Source organism: Microtus oregoni, unplaced genomic scaffold, assembly GCF_018167655.1.
Source record: "Microtus oregoni isolate MIOR12 unplaced genomic scaffold, Mior012 000025F_ref0000491, whole genome shotgun sequence".
Taxonomy (NCBI): Eukaryota; Metazoa; Chordata; class Mammalia; order Rodentia; family Cricetidae; genus Microtus; species Microtus oregoni.
The window spans coordinates 20,660,532-20,682,254 of NW_024543084.1; the positions used below are offsets into that span (position 1 = coordinate 20,660,532).

The 21,723-nt window shown below is 50.7% G+C and overlaps 1 protein-coding gene across 1 annotated transcript; it reads left to right on the forward strand.

Moving 5' to 3' along the window:
* Positions 1-544: 544 nt before the first annotated feature.
* Positions 545-21,416, forward strand: Ptgs1 (prostaglandin-endoperoxide synthase 1). The gene is made up of 11 exons (XM_041674592.1): positions 545-619; positions 714-806; positions 7,722-7,838; positions 8,171-8,311; positions 8,488-8,631; positions 10,070-10,251; positions 10,337-10,420; positions 12,692-12,938; positions 15,050-15,336; positions 19,149-19,296; positions 20,086-21,416. Exons 1-11 carry the CDS (start codon positions 613-615, stop codon positions 20,439-20,441), a joined length of 1,806 nt encoding a protein of 601 aa, XP_041530526.1. The 5' UTR covers positions 545-612; the 3' UTR covers positions 20,442-21,416.
* Positions 21,417-21,723: the final 307 nt, after the last annotated feature.

Sequence of the window (21,723 nt, forward strand, 5' to 3'; positions counted from 1 at the left end):
GTGGTCTTATATGCCCACGGATAAGTACACGGAGGACCAGCAAGGATGAGTGTGTACCTCGTCTAGGGTGACCCAGATGGCAGATTGTGCAATCAGAATCTAAGCTACAGTCCTTCATCTCTGGCAGGCAGAATTCAGGCAGGGAGGGAGGTGGTTCTGCTGGCTTCGTGCAGGACCCCGTGTGCAGAAACGGCTGGGGGCGCTGGGCTTCTTACTTCCTTTCTCCTTGTCATCTGCAAAGGGGTTCAAATCCACCTCTTCCAGCATTTGTTCTGTCCCTAAGCCCTGTCCTCTGTAATGCCTATCCTCAGCGATTCTCAGTTTCCTATATACCAAAGGAAACATTTCTAACACTTTCAAATGGTTGTGCACCTCAAGGATCTTGAGTGACAGTCTTATGGGTCACTACGCAGTAATTAATAAAACTTTGTCTTGGCCAAGGCCCGAGCAGAAGTCAGCGAGCGGGCGGGTAGCGTCGAGGTGACAACTGGAGGGAGGAGTGGGGGTGGAGCCATGGGGATGGGTGGGAGGGGACCCGCCAGGGCTGGGGCAGTGCTGGAGTTGCACTCGAGAGCCAGCCGTCCGCTTTAACATCCATCAACTCCCAGAGCCATGAGCCGTGAGTCCGACCCCGGTGCCCCCACGCACCCGGGAATCCGGTGGCCTGCAGGCGGAGCCTTGAATGCCAGGCTCAACTTGTGTCTCCTCTGCAGGAAGGAGTCTCTCGCTCCAGTTCCCGCTGTTGCTGCTCCTGCTGCTGCTGCCACCCCCTGTCCTCCTCACAGATCCTGGGGTGCTCTCACCGGGTAGGCAACCCTTCTCCAATGCCCATGTTGATCCTGAGTTCTGTGCTGTTGACTTGGTCCATCTCTCTCTTCTCCCTTCCAGAAGGCCCCACTTCCCCTTTCTGCTCGCGGTGCTGGGAGTGCGGTGTTGAGTTTGTGAGATGGGGCTCCCTGGAGAACTCCAGGGGTGTAGCCGAGGCTAGATCCTACCTAGGGTCTCTCTTGGCACCCAGCCAACTGAGATCGGAGCCGGCAGGGGGAGAAGGGACGGTTCTTTAACTTCACCTGTTCTGGGCTCTGACTTTCCAATCAGCCTCCAAACCCCTTCTCCCACAAAAGCAGGCAGTTTCCTGTGGGGGCTCTTTCGGGGAGGAAGCGGCAGGCGCCAAGGGAAAGGCAGACTGGACAATGAGTTCCCATTTTTCAGCCTCTAACGCTCAACCTCCCCCCATTGGTAGAGAGAGGGGCTGGGGTGGGACGCCAGCATCCTGGGAATAGGGAGGTGGACACACACTGATGAGGAAACTGAGGCTCAGTAGTAGGTGTGAAGTTAGAACTAGCCTAATCCAGAACTTCCCAATATCTGTAATGGCCCAGAGACCCTTCTAGTTTGTTCGTGAACGGGACCAAAAGTCAGGTCCCCTGAAGTTCTGTCCTTGATTCCTCCTCCAGGCCAGTACCAGGTTCCAGGAAAGAAAAAAAATTCACCCTTCCACCTCAGCCCCTCTCCCCTCCCCTCTCCTACCTTTTCTTCCTCTCTCTCCTTAGTTTGGATGCAGGGAAGGGAGGAAGTGGGAGTTTCTGCTGGATGCTCCTGGGACTTGGAGCTCCGAGGAGGGAAGAGCAGAATCTGAGTGGATGGGGAGTCAGGGCAAGCTTCCTGGGGGAGAGGGTTTGTTTGTGTGAGGAGAATTAGGGAAACCTGAGCAAGGATGGAGATAGCCACCTCCCCACAAGCCTGGGTTTTGGGAGTGCACGTTTCTGACCCCACTGCAGCTTACCGAGTTCAACTCTGGTGGATTTTTCTTTGGTGCTCACAGAGGCCTGCAGGGCAGATGTGTTAGATCTATTTCATAGAACAGAACTCTGAGATGCCCAGGAAGTGGGGTGACTTGTTGGGGATCGCAGTGACCTGGCTGTGCTGGTCCTGGGCCTGAACTATCAAGGTCAGGATGAGTCCAGCTCTCATCTGACCTCATCTGGGCCCCTGAGTACCTGATGCCAGCTCACTTGTCTTCCTTGCTTATTATTGGGAAGGAGGGGTTGGAGTTTAGCTTGGAGGGCAAGGGTCTGCTGGGAAATCCACAGTGCTCAACCTCCAGTCCCTGGTTTTGGCTCTCTTTGGCCACGGAGCAGGCATGACCTGGTGACCTGAGCTGCACAGAGCACCTGAGCCGTGATTTGAGCCATAGCATCTCTTCTGCATATGCCCATAATGCATGTGCTATAGTGGAATTTTTGCATTCCACGGGCTTCTTCTGTGCCAGCCTTTGACTGGGACCCTGGTGACACAGAGCCCAGTGGAGCTCACAGTCTGATGTGGAGTGATGTAGGTATCCAGGGCGACACTGGAGCTCACAGTCTGATGTGGAGTGATGTAGGGGTGCAGGGCACACTGGAGCTCACAGTCTGATGTGGAGTGATGTAGGGGTGCAGGGCACACTGGAGCTCACAGTCTGATGTGGAGTGATGTAGGGGTGCAGGGCACACTGGAGCTCACAGTCTGATGTGGAGTGATGTAGGTGTGCAGGGCACACTGGAGCTCACAGTCTGATGTGGAGTGACGTAGGGGTGCAGGGCACACTGGAGCTCACAGTCTGATGTGGAGTGATGTAGGGGTGCAGGGCACACTGGAGCTCACAGTCTGATGGAGGAGACAGATGCCAAGGGATTGTTATGTAAGGAGGCGAGTGAGGGCAATGGCTAAGGATGAGAGAAGCAAAGGACATCAAGGAGGGAAGATCTGTCCACATGGGAGGAATAGGGGGGTTTTCTGAAGGAGGTGGAATTTATTTCAATAAGACTTTGAAGGAAAGGAGGTGGTGGGAGGGGGAAACTGCTTCCTCTGGCGTTCTGTGAGGGTCTTTCTGACAGAAAGCAGTAGGGAGTGGTATGGCAGGCAGGTGTTGGACAGGAGAGCTTGTGAATACAAGGTCCCTGGGGATGTGACAATAAGGAACAATTCTGGGGTAAGCCTGGAGACCAAGAAGCCTGACACAGACCCCTGCAAGGTTTAAGGATAGGACAGGAAAGGTGGGTGCCTGTCTGATCCCAAGTCTGCTATAAATAGAGGCTCAAACTGCTTGGGCACCTGCTTGGAGTGCAAGGCTGCAGACAGTTTGTGGGAAGGAGGCCTCTGCCATGGATTGGGGAAAGATAGTGCCCTGTTTGGAGCTCAAGACTGTGCTGGGGACCCACAGTCTTCAAATGCTTCCCTTCCACAGCATGTGCATGTATGTGTGTGTGCGTATGTGTGTGCATTAGTGTGTACATGTATATGTGCATGTATGCGTGCACACAGATGTGTGTGTGGGTCTAATGTAGCCCTGGCTGTCGTGGAACTCACGGTGTAAACCAGGCTGGCCTTAAACTCACAGAGATCCGTCTGTTTCTGCCTCCTGAGTGCTGGGATTAAAGGCGTGTGCTTTAGGGAGGTGGTGGCGTGCGCCTTTAAACTCAGCACTCAGAAGGCAGAGGCAGGTGGATCTATGTGAGTTCGAGGCCAGCTTGGTCTACAGAGCAAGTTCTAGGACAGGCTCCAAACCTACAGAGAAACCCTGTCTCAAAAAACAAACAACAACAAAATCCAAAAACAAACAAACAAAAAAGTCACCAACATTTTGCTGGGTGTTGGTGGCACATGCCTTTAATACCAGCACTCGGAAGGCAGATGCAGGTTGATCTCTGTGAGTTCGAGGCTAGCCTGGTCTACAAAGTGAGTTCCAGGACAACTATGACTGTTACACAGAGAAACCCTGTCTCAAAAAAAAAAAAAAAAAAAAAAAAAAGAAAAAGAAAAAGAAAGAAAAAAGCCTGCACTATAATGCCAGGACCATTTAGGTGCCCCATGCCTACCTAAGGAGAGGGTATGACCTGGTGAGTAGAGCTGTGAGCCAGGCTGAGGAGCTTGAGGCCAGCTAACTCCTGCATGTGGAGTGAGACTTTAGTACATGCCAAAGCCTCCCTCTGTTTTCCTTGGCTGCTCCTGTCTTCAGTCCCAGCTGGTCTGGGGACCCCAAGTGGCCTTTCTTTCTTGCTGCAGGCTGCTGCTTGGGCCTGCCCTGGAGGCACAGGGCCTGGATCTGCCTACAGGCACGGGAGACCCAGGCCTGCCTACTCAGGCTTGCTTTCCCCTTGGCTGCCAGCTCCTCCACCCCAGCTTCTATAAATATTATTCTTAGAGGCTTTGGGCACAGCCTTTTCTATCTGATGCTGCCTCCACATCCGGGAGGGCTTGGTGTTCCCAGCCATACCTGTCCCCTGCCCTGCTTGCCTTTAAGTCCAGAGTCCCGGCTTTTGGGCTGGAGGATGGGTTTTGGATCCGGGAGATCCTGGTCGTGGTTATCTGCGGGGACACGGGTTGACTGCTTCGGCCTTCAGGTCTCTGTGTCTTGCAGGCACAGTGTCGGGCACTGAGTGACAACAGTTGTAGAGCTGTGTTGAGGGCAGGAGAATGAGGGGAATAATCTAGAGGAGCAGCTTGGCTTCCTTTAGAGTATGGGGCGGGCAGGGAGTCAGGGACGCATCCTCTGAGATACTCACTCTACCTGCTTATGAGACAGATGGGCAGACATGGCCCTACAGCCAGGAACAGCATCAGTTCTGAGTTCATCTTTTCTGCGTTCTTCTTTGGTAGCTGATTTGTGCTTGAGTGTGGGTCACTTGAAGTAAATCAGAGTGGGTGCCTGCCCCTCCCAATTCTCTCTGATGGCTCCTTAACTCCATGAAGAAAGATGGGTGGTCTCAGTAGATTGGTCCCTTCGGTAGGCAGAGGACTGGGTTGCCATGGAATCCTGCAGGTATGAAGTCCTACTGAGAGGACAGCCTCCTGTTGAATGACTGGCAGTCTGCTCATAGCAGGAGGCAGAGACCCTAGGCTTCCATATTCACTTGGGACTTGCAAAGGTCACTTTGAAGAAGCAGCAACATCCATGGCCTATGGATCAGTGTGACTCTGCCGGGTCTCTCCCCAAAATCAAGTACCAGACATCCCTAGGAGGAGTTGGGCAGGGAAAGGGAAGGAGATGAACCTTTTGGTTCTGCTGTCTGGAGGCGATGGGGCTTGAGTGTAAGCCTCTTGCCTTCTCTGATCCTCGATTTCCTCATTGTGCAATAGGAGTCTCGCCCATCTTCCTACTGGGTCTGGAAGACAAATACACCCTGGGGGTGTGAGGTCATGGACTTGGTCAGTGACAGCCCCAGTTTCTCCCAGCATGACTGCCACAGTTGCCATGGCAAAGTGGCACCTGGTCTCCTTTCTGCACACTCTGGTGTCCCTGCTCAAGAGGACTTTTCCTGCCGAGGGGAACTTGGTGTTTATGGAAAGAGAGTGGGGAGGAGTGGGGGAAAAGGGCCTCTTTTGGCTTGAGGCAGGACATGGTGCTGCAGGAGTCTCTGGTTAGTTGGAGCAAACCCTGCTGCAGCAGGAAGAAAAGTGTCTCTGCCCAGCAGGAAACGGCGAGGCTCATCAGGCCATTTTATTAGTTCCACACACACTTGTTAAGCTCTGGTCTCCAGTGGTTGTCCAGCCTGCACTAGGCCAAACCCAGGCTGTGAGCCCAACCCAGTAGGGAGGTAGATGTCTGGGAAGGTGTGCCCCTCCCTCAGGGTAGAGAAGAGACAGCAGGAAGGGCAAGGAGGACTTAACAGTGGGGACTTGGTGAAGCTTGGGCAGGACGCAGAGCAGGTTTCTTTGGGGAGCGCTGGGAGATGTGAGAAGTATAGCCTAGGTAAGGGTGGTGGCAGGAGGGGGGTTGCTCAGCCCCTTTGAGTTTCAGGACCTTTTGAGACTCCTGCTGAGGTAGAAGTCGAAAACTGAAGCCCAGAGGAGGCCTGGGCCTGTCCCCTGTTTCTTCTGAGTGGTAAGACATCCTAGCTACGGGAGAGCGCTATGGCCGAGCCCCACTCTGCTCTGGCACATGAGTTGCACTCAAGCAAATGATGATGGGAAAAGCCCCAGCCCTGTCAAGCGGGAGTGGATTCAGGCCCCTTTGGTTTTTCTGGGGGCTGTGACTAGCTTGGGGACATCCAAGGATGTGGAGAGCTGGGGTCCTGTCAGGTCTGCAGTACCTGAGTCTTGCTTACCAGGTCTGCTTATGGCAGCTTGGTAAGGCCTTTGTGTTTCTTCCTCTTCCCCTTGGCCTCTCTCTTCCAAACTCCTGCCAGAAATCACAAGAATGTCATTGTGGGATTTTTCAAAGTCACCGGGGCTTAAGCAAAACTATTTGCATGGCCTGTACTAGTTTTGCTGGTGTGTGTGTGTGTGTGTGTGTGTGTGTGTGTGTGTGTGTGTGTGTGGTGATGGTGGCTCTGGGGGCACCTGGAGGTTCCTGATGGCTGGAGAGTACTGCACCATGGCAGCTGTGAGCTGTGGACACAGGCTGGAGGGCTAGGCCCTGCTCAGGGGAGGTTCTCTGATGTGGATCTCTTTGATGACTGGCTCGTTCACGCCAGGCTACTCTGACTTTTTTCCACCCTCTGACCGCTAATCATCAGTCACACATGGTGTCAAAGTTTCTCATGCAATCTATGCCCAGAGAGAGAAGCATCTGCAGAAGGGATCTTGGCATTTCTGTGAAAACCAAAGGGAGGTGCCTTCTGCTGGCAGCCAGGAGTCCTGGGTCTGCCTGGCTTTGCTCTATGTCTTTGGCCAAGTAGCTCTCCCTGAGCCTCAGTTTCCCTGGCTGAGCCATGTGTGAAGGAGGGACTGGACCTGGATGAATTGAACAACTGTCTAACTTGACTGCTGAGGCATCACTGAGACCACAGAGCTATGGAAGGGGATGGCAGTCAGAAGGATGGGGTTGGACATAGGGAGGGACTTCATTGTTAGGGGTTCACGGGGTGGGAGTAGGAAGGAAGGAGGGTGAATGCAGAGTTCACACACCATCTCAGGAGACTTCTTTCCAGCCAGGCTTCTTGTGTTCTCTCTGTTCTTGTCCTCCCCAAGATCTTAGCATATAGACTCCACCTTCACTTAAGTCATCTGAGTTTTTAAAGGCAACTCAGATCTTGGGGTCCCCCTCCCTGCCACTTGTACTTTATTTTTGGTTCTGAAAAACTTCTTCCTGGAATTGATTGCTGAACCTGGGGAGGCTGGGTGGAGAGGAAGTGAAGGGATGGACAGTTGGCCTGATGTGACCATTTCCTGGTGGCCTTTTCTGGCCTCAGTTTCCCTACCTGCACAGTGGGTGTGATGAACGGGCTGTTCCCTCCCTTCTGCAGAAATGGAAGGCCAGTGGCAGATCCTCTTTTCCTAGCATCTAGAAGCTCACACAGATTGGTGGGGAGGGGGAGGCTCATCTGAGAGGAACCCTCCCACACTCTTGTCTCCTTTCTGAAGCCCCCACACATACCCTTGTCACTTGGCTCTGATCGGGCAGGAAGTGAGATCTCAGAAGCTCACAGTATGTTGTCTTATCAGCTGCTTCCCAACTTCCCAGGCTTGGTATCAACTGCTTGGGCCTGCACTCTTCCCCTGACCCCAGGCAACAGGGAGGGAGGGTGCCTTTCCCCTGGGCCCTGAGCATGGGCTAGTCTGGAGGTCCAGGGCAGGGGATGGGGGTTTATGTCTTTGGTGCTGGAGTGGGGTTGGTCAGAGAGAGTTCAGATGTCATTTGGGACAGAGTTGCCTCTGTGCCCTTTCTCCACACTCAGGGATTGGGTGGGATCAGGGGCTACTTGAGGGTATCCCTAATTCTTGTTTCTCATCCACAGTCAATCCCTGTTGTTACTATCCGTGTCAGAACCAGGGTGTCTGTGTCCGCTTCGGTCTCGACCGCTACCAGTGTGACTGTACTCAGACGGGCTACTCGGGCCCCAACTGCACCATCCGTGAGCTAGGCCTCAGGCCCCTCTCTCCTGCTCCTCTGGATCTTCCTCTCTACCCTACACCTGCCTTCCTTTCTGGCCATGGCTTCCTTTGCCTGTTTGGCTTTGACCCTGCTCAAACATGGCTTCCATGGGGCTCTTGGTTCATCCACTCTGTGGTAGTTCTTCTCCAATGCTCCCTGTCCCCCGTCCTCATTTTGGGTCCTGGCTCTTTCGTGTGTCATCACTCCTAAGGGTGCTGCCTATAGATTCCTGTTTGGTCCCTATCCTCTCACCACGGGTAGCTCTGGTCTTATCAGAAAGGATGGACTCAGTGACCCCCACTGTCCCTGCAGCTGAGCTCTGGACCTGGCTGCGAAATTTCCTGCGGCCCAGCCCCTCATTCACCCACTTCCTGCTGACACATGGGCGCTGGTTCTGGGAGTTTGTGAATGCCTCCTTCATCAGGGAAACACTCATGCGACTGATACTCACAGGTGGGTATGGGGCTGGGTCCCTCTAATCTGGGGAACAAGGAATCACCCCAGTTCATGGGATTCTTGGCATCTGATAAAAACAGTGGGTGGAGAAACTCCCAAGGCCCTGCATGGGAGGAGGCAGGGAAGTGGAGTGGGAGGGGAATAGCCTTGTCACCATTGTTTTTGATCTGCAGTACGGTCCAACCTTATCCCCAGCCCTCCGACCTACAACTTAGCACATGACTATATCAGCTGGGAGTCCTTCTCCAATGTGAGCTACTACACTCGAGTTCTGCCCTCCGTACCCAAAGACTGCCCCACACCCATGGGGACCAAAGGTAAGGGGCAGCGGTCAGGAGCTGACCTGAGTTCTCCTCTTCAGGCCAAAGCAGGCAGAAGAGCTGTTACTGATTCCATAGATGGGTGGATCAAGGCAAGACAGTTGACATGTTTAGGACCAAGGAAGGGGACAGAGAAGGCAGCTAAGGTTCTTGTCTAGGGTGACAAGGAAAGTCAGAGGCAGATTCTCCCAGATGAGCCTTCCCCTCCCCACCAATCTGTGTGAGCATCTAGATGCTAGGAAAAGAGGATCTGCCACTGGCCTTCCATTTCTGCAGAAGGGAGGGAACAGCCCGTTCATCACACCCACTGTGCAGGTAGGGAAACTGAGGCCAGAAAAGGCCACCAGGAAATGGTCACATCAGGCCAACTGTCCATCCCTTCACTTCCTCTCCACCCAGCCTCCCCAGGTTCAGCAATCAATTCCAGGAAGAAGTTTTTCAGAACCAAAAATAAAGTACAAGTGGCAGGGAGGGGGACCCCAAGATCTGAGTTGCCTTTAAAAACTCAGATGACTTAAGTGAAGGTGGAGTCTATATGCTAAGATCTTGGGGAGGACAAGAACAGAGAGAACACAAGAAGCCTGGCTGGAAAGAAGTCTCCTGAGATGGTGTGTGAACTCTGCATTCACCCTCCTTCCTTCCTATTCCCACCTCGTGAACCCCTAACAATGAAGTCCCTCCCTATGTCCAACCCCATCCTTCTGACTGCCATCCCCTTCCATAGCTCTGTGGTCTCAGTGATGCCTCAGCAGTCAAGTTAGACAGTTGTTCAATTCATCCAGGTCCAGTCCCTCCTTCACACATGGCTCAGCCAGGGAAACTGAGGCTCAGGGAGAGCTACTTGGTCAAAGACATAGAGCAAAGCCAGGCAGACCCAGGACTCCTGGCTGCCAGCAGAAGGCACCTCCCTTTGGTTTTCACAGAAATGCCAAGATCCCTTCTGCAGATGCTTCTCTCTCTGGGGATAGAGCCAACAGCATGAGGAACTTTAACACGTGTGACTGACGATTAGGGGCTTGGGGGCGTGAACTCAGGTGGTTAGGCTTCTGTGGCAGGCATTTTTTATCTGCTGAGCCATCTGCCTGGACCCCTGTATGATTTCAGGATACAGCCTCCCTGCATACCCCATGCAGGCCTTTAATCGAAGATGCTTTTGCCTTAGCCTCCCCAGTGCTGACATCCACCACCATGCCTGGCTCTTGGTAGGAAATTTTAAAACAAATTCCAAATATCAGTCATTTCCTTGGCAAATACGTCAAGGTCTTTCCATGGAGCAGGTTCAGGCTACCTGTGGGGAGAGACAGGTCCTTGGAGGATGTTCTGGCCTTCCTGCTTGGGATAGTTTGCCTGGGGACTTCTGGGAGCTCAGTGGTCCCCAGGGCAGGCAGACAAGTGGTACCAAGGCGTCTACTGTTCTTTTCCACCCCCCTACCAGGGAAGAAGCAGTTGCCGGATGTTCAGCTCCTGGCCCAGCGACTGCTGCTGAGAAGGAAGTTCATCCCAGCCCCCCAGGGAACCAACATCTTGTTTGCCTTTTTTGCACAACACTTCACTCACCAGTTCTTCAAGACCTCTGGGAAGATGGGTCCTGGCTTTACCAAGGCCTTGGGCCACGGGGTGAGCGTGCAGGCGGGACCTCAATGACACTTGCAGGCTATGACCAGAATCCAGGTGATCTGAGTGAACCTTTCTCCGTCCTCAGATAGACCTTGGCCACATTTATGGAGATAATTTGGAACGGCAGTATCACCTGCGTCTCTTCAAGGACGGGAAACTCAAGTACCAGGTAGCGTTGACTTGGGGGTGGGACAATGGGAAGGGCTTCCCTCATTTTCTCTTACAAAGATGGCTGGGTCGGGGAGTGGGACAGAGATCAAAGGCTGGGAGAAGCTAACAGGGCAAAAAGCAAATAAAGAACAGGCATGGCCTCCCATGGCCTCCCCATGGCCTCCCATAGCCTCCCACAATCCCCATGGCCTTTCTTGCCCCCAATGGATTCCCATATCCCCCTGTAGCCTCCCACAGTCTCTCTTGGTTTCCCAATGGCTTCCCATATCCCCCTATGGCTTTCCATGGCTCCCAATGGCTTCCAATACCCCGCCCCCCATGGCTTTCCATGGCTCCTATGGCCTCCCATGCTTCCAATGACTCCCCATGGCCTCCCTTGGCCTCCCATGACCTTCCATAGTCTCCCAGAGATGCTTTCACTCATTTTGCTGACTTACTTTGTGGAATGGGCACCATGATGGGACTTGTGCAGGTGATGAGCAGTGTCCGTCTTAGCTATAGGCCCAGTCATCAAGAAACCATAGTCCATCAAGGGTCATGTACATGAATGTCAGGGTATGGGGGCCCACAGTCAGTCAGGGGGTCACACACATGAATGTCAGGGTATGGGGACCACAGTCCATCAGGAGTCACACACAGGAATGTCAGGGTATGGGGACCACAGTCCATCAGGGGTCACACACATGAATGTCAGGGTATGGGGGCCACAGTCCATCAGGGGTCACACACATGAATGTCAGGGTATGGGGAGCCACAGTTCATCAGGGGTCATGTACATGAATGTCAGTGTATGGGGACCACAGTCCATCAGGGGTCACACACATGAATGTCAGGGTATGGGGACCACAGTTCATCGGGGGTCACACACATAAATACTGACTGTGGTATCGGCTGTAGCAAGATTGATTGGGTAACCAGAGCTGTCAAACAGTAGTGTGAACCTCATATGTAATTCAAATTTCCTAGTGGTCACATTAAAAGTGAAAAACAGATAAGATGGATTTTAATAATATACTCTACTTGGGCTGGTAAGATGACTCAGTTGGTAAAGGCATTTGGCACCAAACCTGACAGTCAGTGTTTGATCCCTGTGACCCACGTGGAGAAAGGAGAGAACCTGTTGTCTTCTGACCTAAGCAGGTTCACTTCAGCACCACTTTGCTCTTGCCTCGTGAACACATAAATAAATAAATGTAATAAAAGTTAAAAAGGTTTTCATTGGAGGTAGCTGATCTCTCTCTAGATTTCATAAAAATTATAATTCAATAAGTAGGTTCATATACCCAATAGCTGAAACATTCACTTTAAAATTTAAAATTACGGGACTGGAGAAATGGCTCAGCAGTTAAAAGCTTGCCACTCTGCCACAGGATCTGGGCTTGCTTCCTAGGACCCACAAGAGGCTCAGAACTGTCGGTAACTCCAGCTCTAAGGGATTGATGCCCTCTTCTGGACTTTGTGGGCATCCCCACACATGAGGCATACAAACACACATACAAAAATAAATCTTAAAAAAGAAAAATTTAAAAGAAATGTCAAGTAAAATCTAAATGAACAAAATAGTCGAATTTGGAGTGCCAGGGGCCATGGGTGGCTAGTGGCGACTATATTGGATTATGGAAATCTGAACGAATGGAATGAAAATTCACTGGGGTGTCTTCATAGCTGAGGCTAGTACTTGGCATATAGCTTGGCAGTGTGTATATTTCATGAATGGATGAAGAAGAGACCACCTACCTAGTTACTATTGTATAATTGCCACCAACCAGTTGCTACCATTGGGGGGCCTTGAGAAGTTGGAGTTGTAGCAGCAGAACTGCAGAAGCCAAGACGTGGCCAGAGTCAGCTCTCTGTAGGGTTTAGCTATGAGAATCGTGGAGGCAGGAAGAACCAAGGGTGCGAAGGAACGACTGGGTTAAAGGAGGGAGTAGTCGTCTGTAGTATGTAGGTTTCTGACCTCTGCTGAGAGCGGAGGGTGGCTGGCAGAGTTGCAAGCTCACATAGCTAGCCTGTGATGCTAGAGTTGGAGTTTTTGTTGTTGTTTTGTGTTATAAGTGGGTGCGCAGACTGCTGTGTACCTAGAAGGATGTCTAAGAGCAAGAGTTGGCCTAGGGCAGGTACTTAGGGAGAACCAGGCAGGCGGGTCAGGGTTGAGGAAGTAGAGCTGGAACACAGAGCCCCGGATGTGGAGAGGGATCTTGGAGGAGGGCTGGAGTCAGCTGCGGCTGCTCTGCCCGGCCCTAGGTTGCCAGGCGGCCCCATCCCACAGGTGCAGGACGGAGAGGTGTACCCACCGTCGGTGGAACAGACGTCCGTGTTGATGCGCTACCCACCGGGTGTCCCGCCCGAGAAGCAGATGGCCGTGGGCCAGGAGGTGTTTGGGTTGCTCCCAGGGCTGATGGTCATGTCCACAATCTGGCTGCGTGAGCACAACCGCGTGTGTGACCTGCTGAAGGAGGAGCACCCCACCTGGGATGACGAGCAGCTCTTCCAGACCACTCGCCTCATCCTTATAGGTGAGCATGCCCGAGGAGCTGAGACGTTGGGACTCTAGAGTTACTGAACTGGGGAATTCACAGCCTGAGCCCCAAGCCAGGTTTGGCCACCCATATTCAGTAACCCAAATAAAAGTAAAACAAATTAACAGTGAAAAGCAGAAAAAGACAGTCAGTGTGGTCCCATTGGTGAGAGGGACGGTTGCTGGTGTCTGAGACCTCAGTCGGGGCCTCCAGGCTGCAGCTTCAGATCCTGAATGTGTTGCTGGAAGGATTTGCTATGACACTTAGTCAGAATTTTCTGGGCATATTTGTTTGGTTACCTCGAATCCCAGTTTTTTTCCCCTTGTGCTGTACCCAGCTCCCTGCTTGGGCTACCACCCCGTTTGGCACTAAGATTCTCAGCACACCAGGATCAAACGCCAGTTTACCCCACCCTCAGGAACTTCCCAACTTCCCCTCTGTCAGTCTATCAGCTTTTGTGGAGTTTGGGAGATGCTCGGTGACTCAGGGACAGATATTTTTGTGTCTACTACAGAGGTGGGTCCATAACCTAAAATGTCAGATGGCTTCCTGCCTGGGAGCTTGGACCCTGTCACCTCTGTCCTGACTACTCTGTGTGAGTCACCCATCTCTGGGCATTACTGGGCATGGCTGGTCCCAATTACAGCGGCGAATTCACTGGCTTCAGGAAGAGTCGGGGATGAGAGTACTCTGAGGTGGACCAGCTGAGCTTTCTTTTGAAGTCTGTATCTCACAGACCTTTACCAGAGAGACCAGGTCTCTGGTTAGAGGTTGCCCAGCACCGCGGCTGGTGAAGAAACTGTGATCAAAGTCAGGACTGTGGCTAACCTGTGTTCACATGGTTGAAATTGCCTGTCCCATGCCAACAGCATAAACTTTGCCTGTTGTCTACTCTTCCCGTGGCCTGACACGTGGTCACACGGGAATCACGTGGGAATTTATAGAGCCCACAGTTTGCAGGTAAGAAGGGTGAGCCAGGCTCAGATGCTCACATATGAAGAAGCTGGAGACATATGAAGCCGTGGCTGCTAACCAAATCCTTCAGCTCTGGGTCGTTTTACTAAAAAGCCAGCTCGTGTGCTGGCCTGGGCCAGACACCAGTTTCCTGTAACTATCTGCTGGCCGATTATCCTGTTGTCCGGGTGTGTCCAACTTACTTCTTTCTCGGCTGTTTCCATTGTGTATAGCTGGTTCCCAAGGGGTCAAGGAAATCTCTGACCATGAGACTGTAATGTACATAATGACACATGAGAACTGTAGTATGTTTAATCGAATGCCCAAGGCTGCGCTCCCAACAGTGTGGCTTTCTCTGCAGTAGCTGTCAGGTGGTGTCTCTGAAGCCTGCGCCCTCACTAAGGATTTGCATGAAATGACACTCCTCACTAACACAGCACTACGTTTTTATATCTTTCAGGGTTTCTCAGCTTTTTCTTTTTTAGAGACAATTTTTTTTTTAAACGTAGGTCATTCAGACATCAACTTTGCAACTCTCCTGCTTTGGCTCCTTAAGTCCTGGGTTTTAGTTTAGGGGCTTGTGCCACCATGACTTCTCCAGACCCTGTCACAGTCTGCAGGGAAGACAGGTTTTGTTTTTTTTTTTTTTTGATTTTTTTTTAAAATATTTATTCTATGTATTTTGGTGATTTTGCCTTCATGTATATCTGTGTACCATATGCATGCCTGGTTCCCGAGGCGGTCAGAAGAGGACATCAGATCTCTTGAAGCTGGGGTTACAGATGGTTGTGAGCTACCATGTTGGTGCTGGGAGTTGAACCTGGGTCCCCTAGAAGAGCAGCCAGTGTTCTTCATCTCTTTTCATCTACCTCTAGCCCCTGGATTTCTCCCTTACTGGGCCCAGGGCCTCTTTCTGGAGCAGCAATGCCCCTGTCTGGGGAGCTCAGTCAAATCTGAGATAGTGTTTTCACATCCCTTGAGAAGGACAGAAAGCAGAAGTGACCAGGGGAATGAATGAGCGTCAGCAACAGTGAGGGTGGGAGTGGGGGTGCGGGGGCGAGGTGGGGTGGGGTAAAAACAAGCTCTTTTCATGAGCTTCCCGGTTTCCCACACATGAAGCTCTGCTGACCCCGTTCCCCATCTTCCTCACACAGGGGAAACCATCAAAATTATCATTGAGGAGTATGTGCAACACTTGAGTGGCTACTTCCTGCAGCTCAAGTTTGATCCGGAGCTGCTGTTCCGAGCCCAGTTCCAGTACCAAAACCGCATCGCCGTGGAGTTCAACCATCTCTATCACTGGCACCCACTCATGCCCGACTCCTTCAAAGTGGGCTCGCAAGAGTACAGCTATGAGCAGTTTCTGTTTAACACCTCCATGCTGGTGGATTATGGTGTCGAGGCACTGGTGGACGCCTTCTCCCGCCAGAGGGCTGGCCGGGTAAGCGTCAGAGAAACAGAGGGTGGGCTCTGGGAGCCAACAGACTTGATCCAAAACCCAGTTTTCTCATCTGTGGGATGAGCATAGTGTTACTTACTTTTTTTTTTTTTGAGACAGGGTTTCCGCTGCATAACCACCCTGACTATTCTGGAACTCACTCTGTATACCAGGCTGGCCTCGAACTCACAGAGATCTGCCTGCCTCTGCCTCCCAAGTGCTGGGATTAAAGTGACACTATGACACCAACACCCAGCTCATAGTGTCACTTCTACAGGTGTTCATAAATATCTCTTTAGGAATTCTCTCATTCAGGTGACAGTACCAGGGTTCATTAGTCACTTTCATATTATTATGTCTCAAATACCTTACCAAAAAAACTCAAGGGAAGAAGGGTTATTTTGGCAGTGCCACAACGAGGAAGCCATGGCAGAGTGACCCTGTCAGTGGCAGCAGAAGCTCAAGGCAGAGGTGTTCATGTCACAGCAGACCAGGAAGTAATGAGATGGGAACCAGGAGCTGAGCTGTAGCCTTTAAAGTCTGGCTTATAGTGACCTATTTTCTTCAGTTTGGCCACACCTTCTAAAGGCTCCACAGTGTTCCCAATAGTGTTACCATTTGGGGAGTAAGTGTTTAAAAATACAAACCTATGGGATATGTTTCAGGTTGAGACCACAACACAGACACTACTTCAGATGCTTGGGATGTGGTGATGAACAAGATTGACATGGTTCTTGGACCCTATCCTTTTGGCATGTACACCATAAAAGGAAGACAGTCCAATGACAGCTAACATAATTCGAGCTAGCACCATGACAGGTGCCTGCTAATGTCCTCAGAATGATAAGATGTTGATGCCCATATTTCAGAAAGCCATGGTACTCTGTCAACTCTGTAACCCAGAGCTGGGTGTTAGGGCGATGGCAAAGTAGAGAAGGTAAAGATGGGCAGGGATTTCCCCTGGAGAGGGTGGTGATGGTGACAGGGATGATTGTGTTCCAGATGGAGAGGACAGCATGTGCAAAGGCTTGAGGGTCAGAGGGCTTGAACTCTGAGGGACATGAGGGCCCTATTAGGATCTGGTAATATACATGACTGTGCCTGTATGAAATGCCTTTTGAGTTCTGTATTTCCTATCAGCTGAATTGTGTCTTACCCCAAATTAATATGCCATGATCCTAACCCTCAAGACCTCAGAATAACATTTGGAAATACTGTCTTTAAAGAGACATTTAAGATGAGCTAAGAAATTGGGGTGGGCACTAATCCAATGTGACTGGGATCGTTGTAAGATAAGGAGATTAAGACAGACTCGCCCAGAAGGAGAGCCACGTGCAGACACAGGGAGGCAGTGGCTATCTATAAACCAAAGAGTCTGGCTTTAGAAGGGACCAAGCGTCAGACACACTAGACTTCACACGGAAACTAAGCTTCAGTTAATTGAGACACCACTGTCATGGCCCTGGCAGACGAATGCATTCTCTTGGGATTCTTAGTCAGCCCCTCTGAAATCACTCCTTCCCTACAGCTGGAAGCTCCTCATTCTTTGCCTGTCTTGAGTCCTTTGCTTCTCTGTCTTAACTGTCCCCTACCCCACAGGAAGCTGTGACACTTAGTGGGTTTACATTTCCTCTTGGTAGTTTGACTGCAATTAGCATTTGCTGCCCCCTGAGTACCCTGTGCTCTCTGTGGGGACATGGGTGTGAAATGGGACAGAAGCCTTTGTGTGGGGCTGTGTGACTGCTAAGTGTGTGGAAGGTCTGGGTTTTGAAACTGGGAGAAGATAGCAGCTGTTGACTCTGAGGGTATTAAAAAGGAGCAGAGGCAGGACAAAGTAGGCCTTTCTCCAATGAACATCACGATGGCCACTGTGTGATGTTGCCATGTGACCAGCATTGTGACAACGCTTTATTTTACTACAATATATCAGGTGGATGCTTCCACACTCCCCATGTTTGCATATGAGGAAACCCAAGCATAATCTGTCCTTGTGTTTGCATGCCAGGGTTTCCCAACAAAATGCTTCAAAGTGGATGGCTTAAGGTAATAGAGACATGTCCTTCACTGGGGAGTGGCAGCGTGGCCACTCTCTGAGGGCTCTAGAGAGGAATCTGTTCTTAGCCTTTCTCACTGGACTCCCACAGTCCTTGGTTAGTTCTTGACTTGTAGAAGAAGTGTCAGTCAACTCTCTGCCTCTTCCTCTTGTCACATGGTGTCTTCTCTGTGTCTCTGGGCTGGGCACAGAGGTGCACTGTAATTCCAGCACTCTGGAAGTAGAAGTAGGACCACTAGGTCATTTCAGCTCCTGGGCTAGTTCTAGGTCAGCGTGGGTTACATGAGACCCTGTTTCAAAACTTGAAAACAAACAAACAAGGCATCATTTCTTGGATTAGGATCTCCCCTAATCAAGCATGACTTTATTTCGTCTATACCAGTAAAGGCTATATAGTTCTCCTATTCATAGGGAATACATCTAAGACTTCTTCCCAAATGGATGTCTGAAATGGTAGAGTACTGAACCACATATATACTTTTTTTCCTATACATATGAACTGTGGTGGTAAAGTTTAACTTACAAATTAGGTACAATAAGAGACATAGTAATAATAGAAACATTGAATATATGCATAATAATTTTCTGTAATAAAAGTATATAGTGTGAATTTTCTCTCTCAGTGGTGTGCAGTACTTGCCCCTCAGGATAATGTGAGCTGATATTGTGTCTATGTGAGGACATGGGGTGAGGTGAACGACACAGGTATATGATGCTTAGTTTACTGTGTAGGGGTTACCTGTGCATAGGACTTCGATATCATGACAGTTGACCTGATGACTGACAGATGCCAGATGATTGACAAGCCAGGGGTCTTGTGCAGTACAGACATGCTGAATGAAGGCATGATTCATATTCTGGGCAGGATCAAGAGACTCCTCATTAGATTTCATCATGCTACCCAGAATAGCATGTGATTTAAAACTTAGGAATTGTTTATTTCTGGAATTTTCCATTAAATATTATCAGATTGTAGTTGCCTGTGGGTCATGGAAAGTGTGTGAAGCCAAGCCACCAGAAAGGTGAGACTATTACATTTTCAGCTAAGGTCACATTTGTGGGTGCTGCAGGTTAGATAGTGCATCTTTGGGTGGGGGCACCATCGCAGCCACATAGCTTGGCATGGCCAGAACTGGGGTTGGAACTACTCTCTGCTTGCTGTTCCAAGTTTGCTTTGCTCTGAGTTGTATGATTTCAATTCAACTGTTTTTCTTTCCGGCTCAATTATACTTGTTCAATCAAAACAGATCTCAGAAGTAGAGCTTCCTTTAAACTGTTGCCCTGTAACTATTATGACTTTTTGTGGGGTTGTGTGTGTGTGTGTGTGAGTGTGTGTGTGTGTGTGTGTGTGTGTGTCAGAAGTCAGCTGTGGGTGTCACTCCTCAGGAAATGTTCACTTGACTTTTCAGACAGGATCTCTTACTTGGCCTGAAGCTTGCCAAGTATGCTAAGCAGGCCGGTCCACAAGTCCTGGGGATCCAGAGTCCTTCTTTTTCATCTAGACCTTTTTTTCTCTTTGAACAAAAGCGACACTACCTCTTGGTGTGACTCCAAAGAGCTCCAGTCACTAGAGAGTGGAGTGCTGCACACTTCAGTGTTGGGGGAGCAGGCGGAGATAGAGCCAAACCACAGTGTCATGACCACTGGGCTGCACCCCATTCTCTGTCCTGGTTCAGAAAGACCTGGAGTTCTCCTTTTAGGACCTTACACAGGACAGTCTGGCCTGGTTCCTAGACTGACAGCTGTGCTAATTTCTTGGCAGATTGGTGGGGGTAGGAACTTTAACCACCACGTTCTTCATGTGGCCATGGATGTCATCAAGGAGTCCCGAGAGATGCGCCTACAGCCCTTCAATGAATACCGGAAGAGGTTTGGTATGAAGCCCTACACCTCCTTCCAGGAGCTCACAGGTAGGTGGCAGCCGCTGCTTCCTGGACACAGTCTCTATCTATCTTTGAGACATGCCAAGGAAGTGAGGGAGATCACAAGGACAGAGACTGGAATGGTGCAGATGGCCAGCACTACACTGGACATTGTGAGGGAAGGCAGAGATGTGGCAGCAACCTACATGGGGAGATGATGACCTTCCTGGTGGGTTTGAGGGATAAATAGGAATTTTCCAGGTTGGAAATAGAAAGAGAAGAACTTCAGGTTTGGCAAGGGGGGAAACAAAGACACAGAGGCGAAGAAGGTAGGTCTCCTCTGGGAGGACAGCCATAGATGTGACTGGAGCAGGGGGCTTGTCTTGGGAGATGCCATGTGGTGAAGGGAGGTTGGCACTGAACTAGGATCGTAGGTGCTGAAGGCGTGGGTTTGTCCTGTCTAGAGAGCTTGGGCAGAGGTAAGGCCTTGAAATCCTCCTCGAGGGAATCATTACAGGCTGTTTTATCCATGTTGTGATGGCTCAAGAATTAAGTCCAGAGAATGGAATGAGTTGGAGGTAATGAACTGTTTGGGGACCGATCTAGGCCTCTAGACCCTTTGTCACCACATTGTCCGAGTCAAAGTGCCCATCTGCTCTTTCTTTCCTAATTGTTTGCTGATGCCCGCAGAGCCACATTTTAGGACATTTTCCCAGTGGATGAAATTGTTCTCCTGGGGTCTCTGTTGTCCCTAAAGAAAAACTGAATCTAGAAGGTTCCATCCCCAGGTCGATCTTAACAAAACTGTGACTCTGATGGTACGTTCTTGTTCTGCAGGAGAGAAGGAGATGGCAGCTGAGTTGGAGGAGCTGTACGGTGACATCGATGCCTTAGAGTTCTACCCGGGCTTGCTTCTGGAGAAGTGCCAGCCCAACTCCATCTTTGGGGAGAGCATGATAGAGATTGGGGCTCCCTTTTCCCTCAAGGGTCTCCTAGGGAATCCCATTTGTTCTCCAGAGTATTGGAAGCCCAGCACATTCGGTGGTGATGTGGGCTTCAACCTTGTCAACACAGCCTCACTGAAGAAACTGATCTGCCTCAACACCAAGACCTGCCCCTATGTTTCCTTCAGTGTGCCAGAGTCGCCTGGAGACAAGGGACCTGCTGTCGAAAGACCGTCCTCAGAGCTGTGAGGGGCAGAGACCGTCCTCCGAGCTGTGAGGGGCATGGAGGCAGCCTTCTGGAAGGAAGAGCTTTGTGCTTGTCCTTCTAGGATGCTGAGGTGAGGTAGATGGACTTCAGAGTTTGTTTCCTGGCTCAGCACAGCACTAAGAGAGCTGACAATTAGAACTTTGGATCTCACCCTTGTCTAGAATATTGTGATTTTGCCATTCTGGGATGCTGAATTCTTTGCTAACCCTTAAAAACTACAAGAGTAGTTTTTAAGTAGTTTTTAACTGGCTTCTCAGAACTTGGCTCCTTGTTGACAACCCAGAAGGTTAGATTTCTTGTTGATTTGGAATATACACTTCAAACTTTATATTATAGGGCATGGTGTGGTCTCACACACCTTAATCCCAGCACTTGAGAGAGAGAGGCAGTTGAATCTCTGTGAGTTTGAGGCCAGTCTGGTTTACATAGTGAGTTGTAGGCTAGCCACAGTTACACAGTGAGGCTCTGTCTTCAAACAAACAAACAAGCAAGCAAGCAAGCAAACAAACAAACAAACAAGCAAGCAAACAAACAACTTTAGGATGTAGAGCTCCTAACAAAATCCCTTGAAAGGTGAAAGGTTTCTTAATTTTCTTCCTAGAATCTGGGTCCCCTCCAGAATGTTGACTATCTGATTGGTAACTCAGGAGGTCATGTTCCTGGTCAATGATCCATAACATGGGCCAGACCAGTCCAGATCTGAATGTCTAGAATGTGGACTGGTTAATTCTCCTGTTCAGTGGGATGGACACAGAACACAAGGCCCCAGTGTCCAGCAAGGACTGCTTTGCCCACTTCCATTTCTACGCTGAAGGGCAAGTAAGATGTTCTTAAGAGCCACACTTAGACCCTTTCCAGAGGTGTGGAGGGGATGGTGGGAGGCCACCACAGCTCTGTCCCCATCCAGGTCTTGTGGCAGCTGTTGTTCATGAAGCTAATAAAATTATCTTTCCAAAGTTGCCTGCTATGTATCTCTTTAAGTCACATTTGCAAGAAAACCTCAATGAGGCTTTCCCCCTACCCTCAGGCCAAGTGTGCCTGAGATGCGGCCCTGCCTATAGGCCAGCTGTGCGTGAGACGTGGCCCTACCACAGGCCAGGTGTGCCTGAGATGCGGCCCTACCCACAGACCAGGTGTGCCTGAGGCGTGGCCCCACCCACAGGCCAGGTATGCCTGAGATGCGGCCCTACCCACAGACCAGGTGTGCCTGAGACGCGGCCCTACCCACTGGCCAGGTGTACCTGAGGCGTGGCCCCACCCACA

Excerpts from the sequence above, each read along its gene's own strand:
- Ptgs1 (XM_041674592.1), top strand. Across the intron at positions 8,632-10,069 it reads CACACCCATGGGGACCAAAG|GGAAGAAGCAGTTGCCGGAT; the intron begins GTAAGGGGCAGC and ends CCCCCCTACCAG. Across the intron at positions 10,252-10,336 it reads CCAAGGCCTTGGGCCACGGG|ATAGACCTTGGCCACATTTA; the intron begins GTGAGCGTGCAG and ends CTCCGTCCTCAG.